The sequence below is a fragment of the Malaclemys terrapin genome, chromosome 1 (assembly GCF_027887155.1).
Source record: "Malaclemys terrapin pileata isolate rMalTer1 chromosome 1, rMalTer1.hap1, whole genome shotgun sequence".
Classification (NCBI taxonomy): Eukaryota; Metazoa; Chordata; order Testudines; family Emydidae; genus Malaclemys; species Malaclemys terrapin.
In genome coordinates, this window is record NC_071505.1 from 132,830,224 (window position 1) to 132,843,206 (window position 12,983).

The 12,983-nt window shown below is 39.4% G+C and overlaps 1 protein-coding gene across 1 annotated transcript; it reads left to right on the forward strand.

The window, feature by feature from the left end:
- The first annotated feature begins 349 nt into the window (after positions 1-349).
- Positions 350-12,079, forward strand: AKAP3 (A-kinase anchoring protein 3). Its single transcript, XM_054016468.1, has 3 exons — positions 350-445; positions 4,180-6,399; positions 11,927-12,079. Exons 1-3 carry the CDS (start codon positions 353-355, stop codon positions 12,077-12,079), a joined length of 2,466 nt encoding a protein of 821 aa, XP_053872443.1. The 5' UTR covers positions 350-352.
- Positions 12,080-12,983: the final 904 nt, after the last annotated feature.

The window sequence follows — 12,983 nt, forward strand, 5'->3', positions numbered from 1 at the left end:
TGTTTTTTCTTCAGTTTATTGCTAGCATTATCTTCTACTGCATGGTAGGGCATAGGTGCTGGAACTAGAGGTGCGGGTGGTGCTGCAGCACCCCTTAGCTTGAAGTGGTTTCCATTATATACAGGGTTTAATTGCTCTCAGCACCCCCACTATACAAATTATTCCAGCACCTCTGCGGTAGGGTACTGATCTGAGATTATCTCTGGAGTGGTGAAGGGTCATGTGGTATCAAGAGACTGCATTTTGGATATCTCTACTGTAGATCATCACTGATTGTCTCCACCATTGTCCACATTCCTTCACTTTTTATATCCGTGCCTCTGATTTTGGTTTTCTTTCTACTTCATCACAGATGACTGACAACATTGACTGGTTACAGAGCCAAAGTGGACTCTGTAAAGTGGATCGCTATACTCCAGGAGGCGAAGAAGAACAGAACTGGACAGTAAGAAATGTGTTGGTTTTTTTAAATTATTTTATAAATCTATTTTCATAAAAAGAACAGTCTAGAAAAATAACCAAAAAATATACCATACAGAGTATGAGAAGTGATTTGTCTCTGTGTGGATATATTAAAGAAAGGCAAATGTTTTTCCCAATGAATTTGTTAGTAAACAGGACACTCTACATTGCAATTAGATTTTCAGTCACATAATCAAAAATGCCAGATGTTTGCACTGTTATATTACAAGTATGGATTCATTTGAATGGTTTTATTCTATATGTTTCATACCTTGGAAGTAGCAAGGTCTTTGTCTCTCATATATGGTAGTTACTGGTCCCTTACAGTAAGGGATTTACTCTCCAAATGAGAGAAATCAGTGTTCAGCTCCATATATTGTAAATAATGTAAAGTTACCATTCAGGAAAATGGGATCTAGAATTTTTTCATTTGCTACAGACATTACCTTATCTTCCAAAGTAAAATATTGCATGTTTTTTCTTAGGCCAATTAAGGTTTCACTAACAGAGCAGGTAAAGGTGGTGGGGATGATTTTCCTGTCCTGTGAAAATTTTTGAGACCTTGAAAATGTTCCTGTTCCACATTGGGACAAAACCTGAGACTTTTTGAAGTTTTTCATGAAAAAAACAGACCACAAGAGTGGGACCTCAGAGTAGTCTAGTTGTTAAGGCATGCATCTGGGATGTGGGAGAGACAAGTAAAAATCCCTCCTCTGTCATGTTTCTGTATCTCTATATCTTACTGTGGTTTCAACCAGAAAGTCCACCCTGGACCTGCAAAACTTTTCCCAATGCAAGTTTTGTCAAAACTAGTACATTCCTATGAAAAGTTTCAGTTTTGACAAATCTGCATTTTCCAGTGAAAACCAAATTATCCAAAAATTCACAACCAATTCTATTTAGCAATATTGTATAATGTAGTCTTCGGCACAAGCCAGGAATATCTAGGTTGATGCTAGGAGCCAAATTCAGAGAGCTGTTATGCATCTCACAATACTGTGCCTTAAGTGTTGGCTTTATGGCTGATGTTAGTTTAATCTCAATGAAAAGTCGGTTGCTGAATGTTCATAATTAATCATCTTGATGATAAATTTGGTTATGGATCATGTACTAGAAGAAAACATAGGGTACAATGACTCTGTCTTGCTCTGGGTGAATAGTAAGAAAATTTATTCACAAATGTTGTGTTGAGATCAAACGAGAATTTACTTTTAACTTTGTTCACCTCCCTTTTTATTAGCTTTTTGCAAACATTCAGGCAAGCAAAGTTTGTTCATACAGAAGTTCCCCAGAAGCAGTATTTCTAACCAGAACCATAGATTTGTTTAATACATTTATCAGATGAGTTATTAGTTGTGATTTGTTTATCCAGCTCTTGTACCCAAAATGTTGTAACATCACCAGCACTGTTATTAGAAATACCAACAATGTGTTTTAGCTTGCTAATGTACGGTAAAGAATATGGATAAGATAAGAGGTATGTACCATCTTCAAATTATGTGAATTTGATTATGGTAGTTGTTCTTAAAATAAAGATACTGATAGAGTTGTTGATAGGTGCAGTGTATAAAGTGAAAGAATACATAGAAATATTATTTAGGGCTAAATTGTGCTCTTTTGCACTGAAACACATACAAAGTAACTCCACCAGAGTCAATGGGCCAGATTCTGCTTTCAACTATATCTGTGTGAGTCCAGACTAAATCCACTGAATTTATCAGTTACTCTGGATTTACACCAGTATGACGTAGGAGCTGCATTTCCTGGGTGTGGAATCTTTTACAAAATAAAGTATACTTCAGTTTGGGTAAGGTTGGCAGAATTGGGCCCACACAAAGCCAGTGGCAACATTCAGAAACAGAACTCAAGAATCCTGACTGAAGCTGTGAAACTCTTGTTAGTTTTAGTTTGCCTGGGTTCAAACCAATTTTCTGTGAATTCAGATTAATGTAGTTGTGCACACTGAGTTTTGATGAAAGTTTTGGGTTTATCTGACTCCCAGATAATGATGGCAGTAACGAGCAGTGTGAAACTGGCAAAGATTTGTAAAGTTCTCTGTAATGCCAATAGGTTTTAGTTTGTGATATTGCTATCGGTTCACCACTCTGTGTCTCTCTCTAGTAGTGTGGGCCTCTTGGTCCTGATGTAGCTGAGGTTGTATCCTGGACTGACACTCTGGAGTTCTTTTGTGTGGGTGATATTGTGGGGCTGAAGTCTGCTGTTGTCCAGGCTTGAGGAGTTTATTGGATCTAAGCATTACATCCCTTCTCCGACCCAATCATGAGGTCAGATAAAATACATTATGCATCCCAAAGAGATGTCCTTTTGCTATAATACAAGGATGAGTTGAGAGTTAGTCATATATCTTCTAGCATCTGTACACTACACATAGACATAGTGAGTCACATCAGTGATGACAAAAATGTAGAATGCACGCACAATGGAACAGCTGCAGCATTGAGGCAGATACATTAATTAAACCACCATTTCCCCCATCAGGTTCTCATAATTACTAGATTTAAGCATGTTACAATTACTGGACAACATTATTAATTATCAACTATTTTATTATTATTTATTAATTATTATTATTATTATTATTTTAAAGTGAACAGCAACAAGAGTACAACTGCTATATATTTCTTTCATTCTCGATGGGGGGGAAACTATCAGATCCACATCAATCTCCTCCCTTTGAAGCTGAGGGGATATCCAGATGGTCTAATGGGATAGTTACCTGGCTATTCATTATGGCTGTGATTGTTCTGTTCCTCTTCATCAAAGTGCTTTAAGAGGGAAAAAGTAGTTAAACAGTCCCTGTGCTGCGGACAGCTACTAGATAAATGGCACCAACACTGGTGAAGCTGTGATGAGAACACTAGCCCTTCAGCTTCACAAATACTGACCTCTAACTGGCAATAGTAGATCCTTTTCATGAGAGTGAGCGAGCTAAAAGAAGATGACATCAGATACACACACAAAGCAAGTACATTTCAGAGGGACGGGGGAAATAAGATTAAATTTGCTAAATGTCATTCCTTTGTTGCTGTTCTCAGACAACAAGTAAACTCCTCCTCAGTGCTGAAAGGGTAAAGCAAAGAGCAGTCTCTGATCTTTAAAAGACAATGTATGTCTTGGAGAATCAAGTGAATGAAACATGACATTTGGATCTTTGGTTTGTTCATTCACGAGAGATTAAACTCAGATGTATCTTTTTTTTTGCTTCTCTCGCCACAGTTGTTAAAACATCCAGTTTTTACATCCATTCATTAGTCCTTGTCATTTACATTTTTCTCTATTATGTAACCCATACAGAAGAAAGAGGCCAGAGTACATCCTAGTGTAGGACCTGATCCAACTTCCACTGAAGTCAGTGAGAGTCTTACTATTCACATCAATGGGTGCATCTACACAAGAAGACTTAGTGTCCATGTTGCAGTTGCACCAGTGCTAAGCCACCAGTATAGAACAGGGTTTCATGCCAGTATGTCATCATGTTTGCTCTAGCACTTACGTTGGTTCTACCACGGGTTGAGCTGCAATATTGCTGGCAGTTGCTACAATTTAAGTATTGATTTTTCTGGTGTAGGCAAGGCTGATGAGAGTTGCATTAGGTTTTTATAGACTGCCTTGGATTGAGCAAGGTCTTTGTACCAAGGGAGTATGAATATTGGGGAAATAAACCATTGTAAATTTGTGATTTGTTTCAATCCTTAGACCGATTCAGCAAAATTTTTCAAACAAGCTGCATCCGATCCCCTCAAAGTCTTGAGCTGGCTCCGAAAAGATCTCGAAAGATGTGCACTTGGAATCCAGGATGTGCTGAAGTCTACCGGTAAACAAAAGACTTGTGAGAACTCAAGGGAACCATCAATAGGTGGGCAGAGCATCCAAATGCGCAATGCACCCTCACCAGGTGGTTTCAGTGTCTATGATGAGCAGTTTAGCATGGACGTTAGATCCAACAGTGGGTCACCCGATTTTCATATGGAGATGAAAGCCACCTCAAGTCAAAAGGACCCAAAGGACATAGAAAGTCAGCTAACTTCTGCAGATACCAAGCAAGGTGTGGATGAAGTCTCTTTTTATGTTAACAGACTCTCTAACCTTGTCATTGCAATGGCACGTAAAGAGATTAATGACAAGACAGATGGCACTGATAAGTGTATACACAAGTCACTTTTTGCCTCTCTTGGGGAACCAGGTCACAAGTCTATTGGAGTGAGCACAGATGAAGGCAAAAATAATCCATCAGCAAATACAACTCATATTAATATGAAGGAAACCAAATATGAAGATAATCCATCTTCCAAGAAGAAAACATTTTTTTATAAAGAAGTAGACGAACAATCTTCAACTAGAAATGAGCAGAATCATGAAAGAAGGTCAGCACACAGTGAGAACAGAACATGCCATCATAAAAAACGCTTTGGCCCAGATGAATTTACGAATACTTTAAGCAAAGGGATTCTGGTTTATGCCAATAACGTGGTTTCAGATATGATGGTCTCAGTTATGAAGACCATGAAAGTTGAAGTGAATGACTCAAGCATAGCTTGTGTGGTGCTGAAAAAGGTGATACTAAAGCACTCCAAGGAGGTAGTTTCAGACTTAATAGATTCCTGTATGAAAAATTTACACAATGTCACAGGGACACTCATGACTGACTCAGATTTTGTTTCTGCAGTGAAGCGGAGCCTATTCAGTCAAGGAAGTCATAAGGCTGCAGAAATAGTACAAGCAATGCTAAATCGTTTACATACTACCTTAATAGTGCAAAAACCAGCAGGAGATAAGTCCCAGTCTCAAAGCCTTGCGTATGCATCTGTGAAGACGGGTTCACGAGCAGCAGATGCAAAGGCTCAGAACTTGAGGTTTTCAGCAACAAAAACTGAAACAGTTACCAAAGAGAAAGAAAAAGAAATGACCTGTGCAGAAACAGTAGGTAACCACATAATTAAGCATGGGCTTACTCTATGGCATCAAAACCAACAAAAATGCAACAGATGCTCGAAGTCTCAACCTTCAGCAAGGGAAGCTGAACCTAAACCCCCAGAAAATCCACACTGGAGTTCAGAAATTCAGAACATGGCCAAAATGTCTGGAGATGCATGGGCAAAAGATCTGATTGTGACTGCACTATTGTTGATACAGTATCATCTAATCCAACAGGAGAACGCAGGCAAGGGCACAGCTGAAGGGGGCAAAACTAACAAAGCAGGTACCACTGCATTTGGATTCCTCTCGCATGAAGCCCATGAAAAAGGTGGTTGCAGTAGTTTCAGGCCATCTTCAGCAAAAGATCAGGATCCATCAAAACAAAGTGATGAATCAGGTTCCCAGAAGTCAGAACTTCAAAAGCAGAACCCTGAAAATGACATGTCCAGTGTCATATTAATGCTCATCCGAAAATTAATAAATGAGACTGGTTGCAAAATAGAAGGCCAGCAAGGAAATTCCTTGATGGATGAAACAAACAGGAATCTTGGCAAAACCTCTGAGGGACATGCCCTTTCAGAAGTTGAACAGTCCTGTGAAGAGGCTATATCTGGACTGACAAAAATGATTACTGATCAGTTTGACATAAGTGGAAAAGAGGAGGGCAGTGGGCAATTTATTGACAGTTTGGTGGATACAGTGACAAAGTTGTGTCTTATGATAGCCAAATACAGCAACCCAGAGTCTGCTCTAGCAGAGATAGGGGACAGGGAAGATGGCACAGGATCTATGGATTCCAAGTGTACAGAAACTGCTGAGGCTGGGCTTGGATCAGGTGAAGACAGTGCATCCGGTCGCAAAGTGGTAGTGGTGAATCAGAATCCTTCCGAGAGCTTACATAACAAACAGCTCCAAGCACTCCTCCAGTGGGTAGCAGCCTCTCAGACAAATGTGCCTGTATTGTATTTCTTGGATGAGGATGATGAGTTTCTGAATAAGGTAAGCAATGCAGTAATTGGGTAATGGGCAGGGACTTTAGGCCATGGTGGGATTTAGGTTCTTTCTTCAATGTTTTACTATCTCGTGGTATAAAGCTTTTGTTCTAAGGAAAACTGAATTTCTGGCCTTTTCTCTTACTAAAATAGTACTCAAAGTGTTAATGATGGTGCTATTGCCTTTATAAAATAACACCATCATAAACATTAGAGGTGGAAAAAGCTATTATGCCATCTATTACATCCCCCTGCCAGTGAAGAATTATTCTGTATGGTGCACTCTCCACTACTTTCAGTCTAGTTTTACATGACCCAAGTGATTTTACTTCCACCACTTCTCTTAGTTCCACAGATTAATACAATTAAGAACTTTTTCATGATATTCCATTTTATGATACATTTTATGAAACTAACCTCCTTTGTAAAGCACCTTGAGATCCACTGATGAAAAGCGCTATATAAGAGTAGATAATTAATTATTATTATTTATTATAAAGGGACACTTGTCAATTTAAAAGTTACATATTGTGGACAATCAAATTTCTTTCCCTAAATTACTAACCTTAGATTATTAATAGTGAAAAAGTTTAAAATCCAAATTACTTTTCACTTTATGTGCTTAGTTTACCTTTTATATTTCTTTCACTTAGAAAGGCCATTTGTCACTGGACAGTCCTGTTTTTCTAAAGTAGTGTCCCCTGTCCGATAGTGATTTAGACATGGATTGGTTTTGTCTGGTATTTTCATGTGAAGTCAGTGGACACACAGACGTTGCCAAATTTCAGAGCACGTCACCCTGCCCCTAGTGACGTGACCTTGTACGTACCATGTGTGCAAGGTCATGCCAGCGGGGACGGGATGATGGGCTTTGAAAAATGGCATCCTTTGTGCAGCGTGACCTTGTTCACACTGTGTATGCAAGGTCACGCTGGCAGTGGTAGGTCCATGCTGTTCCCCGAAGTACTGGAATGTCCAATATTCTGGGGATGCGGCAGAGGCCACCCTACTCTCATCTTGGACAATGAAAGTCAGTTTTAGTGTTATTTATAGTAGATTTCACTTTCAGATTGCTGCAATTTGCTCTATATACATAGGAAGTTTAAGAACAAAGAAATGGAAACATTTGTATTGGTCTTAGGTTTTATAGGCCTGTCTTTACAAAATCTAAATTATGGGTCAATTTTGAGTTGAGAGTGCCACTTTAATGTCATAGCTCTACTAAGTTTTACCTCTTTGTATTATCTTAAATAATTCTTCTCGACCCTTGGTATTTGCACTCTTCAAACATTTGAGGACTTTAATCAAGTCCCCTCAGAACTGTTACTTAGCCAGGGTATAAGTAAATAGGTTTTTTTCAGTCTGTCCTCAAATCAATCTCTCCATTCCCCTAGTCATTTGTTATTTCCCTCTATATTTCCTCCAATTTGTTAGTATTACAAACGCATTGGTAGCTAGTTAAAGCTTTATTTAGATTTATATATTCTCATTTAAAGCAAGAAAAAATATCCTCCATTTCACACTTTAATAATTGAATTTAGTTTCCAAATTTTACATGCCAATTCTTACTAGGATAATTGAATTTTCTATATATTTTAAGAAATGTTCTGACTTTGTCAGAAGAAGCATTTCTTTCAGTTTTGCCCGGACAGTCTCACCTTTTTTGTCTCCCTCTAGCTAAAAACACACTGTCCCCAAAAACACAAAACTTCAAACACATCCAATAGTATCTCTGACGTACCACTGTTCAGATTTTAAATTACAATTTTAAAATTATTCCCCTTATTTGGCTTAATCAATTTGATCTACTCCAAGGAAAGTTGCTGGAAATGTCAATTTCTGCCAGCTGCTTAAGTTCTTCAGTGCTGGCAGCCTGCCACCCTGACTCAGTCGCTGTATTGAGGCCAAAAGGCACTCTAGCCCTGTTGGGGAAAGTGGCAGGCCAAATTAACAAAAAGGTCACATCTCCAGAGTTCCTTTTATAACAAACGAGTATTCTCCCTCATAGGGCTTTTTTTCCCCCAGTCTTTCTTCAGGTAGCAAAGACGTCTCCACGGACAATCTTGTGGCAAAGTTCAGTGTGAACTAACTTTTCCTCCTTGTGGTTATATTTCCAAAATAAAATCCAAACAGACATTTCTTCCCTCTGCCTGGGAGAGATTCTCAGCCCTTCTTGCTCCCTTCAGGTCTTGGGGCAAGGCTGGGTTTATGTAGTATCAAGTATCTTGATCTGAGAGTAAACAAAGAAAAATCTGTATTGGTCTCAGTTTAAATTCTAGCCTTCAGAGAGGCTACCCTAGATTCTACTGAGGCTCCAGCTTGCCTATCCCCAGGACAGTTCATAGAGCTCATCCAGGCAGTCAGTCTAACCAAATGTAGGTTAGAAGATTTAGTGTTAAATCTGATGGAATCCAGCACCTTAGTCACCTCCTAGGCAAGGTTGTGGATGAACAAACCAAGCATTTTGAATATGATAATGTTTCCCCACTTAGCAGGTGAAAGACATTCTACTTTAGTGGACACTGCCGGAGAATATCTGAGGAGCAGACTGACAGAAGACAATGATAGGCACAGATGCCTCAAACCTGAGTTTGGGAGCACATTCAAAATGTTCGTTCATAGCCTTGAAGAGCTTGGGAGGCAAAACTCCCCATAAACTTGCTAGAGTTCAGAGCCATCAGGACAGCTCTCAAATCCTGTCTCCTACAGATCAAAGGATTGCCAGTGCAGATTCTCTCAGACATTCTGTTTATGATGTAGTACCTGGACAAACAAAGGGGAGATTTGTTCTCTCTATTGAGACAGGGGGCAACCCTTGGGAACAGTTAATCCAGAATGAAATTTCTTCATCTGCTCTGCAACTGGCAAATATAAGATCCCCCCACAATAGCCAAACATGTTGATCATCACAAGTGATCACATAAACCGTCAGTGGCTTGTCTGATATTTGCTAGGTGATGTCATCTGGACACGAGCAGGCCTAAGTTATTTAGAATGTTGAACATATATTTAGCCTTTGGAGAAAATTCTGCAGATCAAGCTATCTTGACCGAAAAGTTGGCTAAATTGCTAAGACATCATGCCTCCAGATGAATCTAGTCATGCTATAGACTACCTAATATCCCTGTGCTGGAACATCTCAGAGCTTTATCAGGTAGGGGATAGCAGCTTCAATGGCATGTATAACAATATTCCCTTGTCTGAAATTAATAGGACTGCTACATGGAGTTTGGTTCACACCATTGTGAATCACTATTCTCTCAATGCCACATCAAGAGCAGATGCTGGTTTTGGAAGATCGGTGCTTCATTTAATGTTCAGCTAATAGTGTTCCACAGTCCACCTCCTCTGGGATGTCAGTGCCTTCTAATTTCTTACAGTGGGGCTTTGTGAAAGCAGTGTCATGAAGGAGAAAAGTCAGTTATTTACCAATAGTAACTTTTGTTCTCTGAATGTATTGGCTCCATATAGCCACACTGTCCTCCCTTCCCCATTCTTAATATGTCTTGTTACAGAACCCACCTACAAATAGGGCTTCTGGATGTAGACAAGAACTGAAGGATGGTTAGAAAGGATGGGATATGTATGACCTTGTTCTGTGGACTGTTGGAAGTGGGGGAATTGTGCACCCTCCCTAACTGCCAGCTACTGCTCAAATATAGTTCCACAGTTGCATGTCTAGGCATTTGACTCCTGCATTATGGCTCTGTGGAGGCCATACAGTAAGAGAAGAGGAGCTATTGTGGGTAGTGACCCCTTTTTTCAAGGGGTGTAAATACACGTAAGTAGATGAAATTAAGAAAAAGAAAATACTGCATTTGCTGACAGACAAGTCTAATTAAATTGTGGAATAGTCTCCCAATGGTAGTGTTGGAAGCTTATTGCAAGGGACATTTAAAACTAGACAGAAGAAAGTCTGGATAATTGATTACTGGGAGCAAGCTGGCACTGAGGTCAACAGTGCTAAGTCTTTCAGCTTGTATTTCTATAATCAGAGTAAAAAACCTAGGATTGGAATGTTTTTGAATTTTTTTTATTTTGTGGAAGAGACAGTACATAGCTACAAAGCTCAGACGCAGATCTGAATCTTTCCAAGTCTTGAAAACTTAGGGCCTGATCCAAAAACAATTGAGATCAATGAGAGGATTTCCATGGACATCAGTGGACACTAAACCACGCCCATACTCACTATGAATTGGCTAAAGATATAGAAGAAATTCTGAGTGAATGCATATGCATATGAACACAGAAGTCCTAACATTTACTTCCCAAATTCTGCTCCATTCTGCCTCATGCTCTTCAAACAGTGGGTATTCTTAAATGCTATATGTGCTCTGAAAGCTCAGCATGGTGGAATAATAGCCTTCCACCTTGACTATGATTTTCCAGTCATGTTTCATTTTAGTAAGAAACCATCTATGTATCAACCTTGCTTTCTGGCATTTGATTTTTCTCCTCACTCCCTTCAATGTTTTAATTTAAAAAATGATTAAAAGAAAACATTTTTCTCTGAATGTGCCTACAGTTTTTTTTGCCCCAGTGGTATATAACTGTATTCTGCTGTAGAATTACACATTTATAAATTTTAAAAAATTGCTTCCATGCCAGATGGTAATGGTTTGGCTATCCAATGTCCACAGCAGGTTCTGCCCATACCTGGTATTTCAGGGTATTTTGGATATATTGTTTAGCATCAATAGTATCCTAAATGGTATGGAAGAAAAGCCCTAAATGTCTAAAAAGAAGACACTTTTCAAAGTGAAATATATGGCACATTTTCAATTGCCTTTGTTTTTCTGAATACTAAAATCAATCAGAATCAGGATGACTTAAATGCAGCCAGGTACTCAGAACCCGTTGCCAGAAGTGTTTTTGTTTTCTTCTTCTGTGGCCCAACAATGCCTGTTCCCCTTGGCTGCCAGTGCACAACTTGATTTTCTTTTTAATAAATAACAGACACACAAAGTGGTGCTGAATTCTTTTCCTACAGAGATAGAAGCCAAGAAACAATGTATGCCTTTCTTGAACCATAATGCTATTAAGTTATCACTTAGCGCTACAGGCCACACATTTATATTTTGGGCCAAACCTTGCTCACCTTATACACTTAGTCTCATTCCAGACAATGGGACTACTCAAATTAGTTAGGAAAGTAAGGATGTTTGCAACAAAGTAGCCACTGATGAAGATTTTTCTGATATTCAGCCTAATTTTTCCCTTTGTACGCCTTAACCCATTTCTTCTAGTTATTATGCCTTTGTATTTAACACTAAGTGAGTCTCTCTCTTTTGGATTTTGTAGAGGATTATCTTGTCCCTATTTACAAATGACCTAGCCAGACTAGCTATTTGGCTCTTTTAATCATTCCTCACAGGTCATCGTCCCGCAGCACCACTGGGCTTGTACACCTAAGAGAGTAGAATGGAAGTAGGTGAATGAGAAGTACATCAACACCCTCGCCCTTCATTTCTGCCTTTTAAAATATCCCATTTATGGTGTATCATACTTGTGTTTTGCTTCTGTTTATTTCACAGCTTCAACAGCTGTCATCAAGAGCAGTGGAGAAGGGGTACAGCGTGGGGGAAGTCATACAGGCAGTGCTGAAGTATGAGAAAGAAAAACAACTGGGCAAGGCCCTGGGAAATGTTCGGTTGCCAGTGCTGGACTGGCTGCTTAATAACCTGTGAGCAGAGGCATCTCCTCTCTCTTCCTCACCAGCAGTGTTTCGATTCCAGCCAAGCACCTATTACAACTCCAACATATCAGATTCAACTATCCACCACTGATTTGTAGAATACGATATTATCAGTTATACTGACTCCTGCTGGACAAGCATATAAATAAAACAAAACAAAATAGCTAATGAAGTCTGGTTGAAAAAGTTAATTGTAATATGTCCCTTTTAGTTGTCTCCGTCAATTGAATTTTACACCTTATGGCCTTCAATTCTCTCTCTTCCCATGCATCTTTTTCAAGCAAACTGGGGGAGGAGGATTTACGCTCTTTAACAAGACTTTTCACTGTATTTGGGGCCAAGTTTGAACAATGCTGAATAGTTCATAGGCTTGATTCACCCATGCCAGCCAGATTAGAGTTTGCATCCTTCTGTGTCCCCAGGGACAACTGCTCTTGAGTGGGAGTGATTCATCAGGGAAGGGCAACTTTAAATTCCTTGGTCATCCTTCTCTCTGCCCAGAAGTTACAATGAATAAATACCTCTCCCATGCACCTTGGCCACTTCTAGTCCCCCAGCCAATGCCGCACACTTTTGGGGTTGTGGCTGTCAGCTCAGGGTTACTCAACAAAGTAGGGATTTGAAGGTGTAAGATATGCATCTTGGGGTGTCTAATAGTCATCTTAGGACATGAGGGGTATATACAAACGTACTATACCATTGACAATTACATTTGAAAAATTGTGGAGAGCTGGGGGAAAGCATGTAGTGGGATATCACAGGGACTGGAGGTTAGGTCTGGGCTTATGTAACATCTTCACTAGTGATCTGGAAGAAGGACAAATTCACAGATGATGTTAATAGGAAAGAGTCAAAATACCATTGAGGGCAGAGAATGGGACCTAAAGCGATTAGAA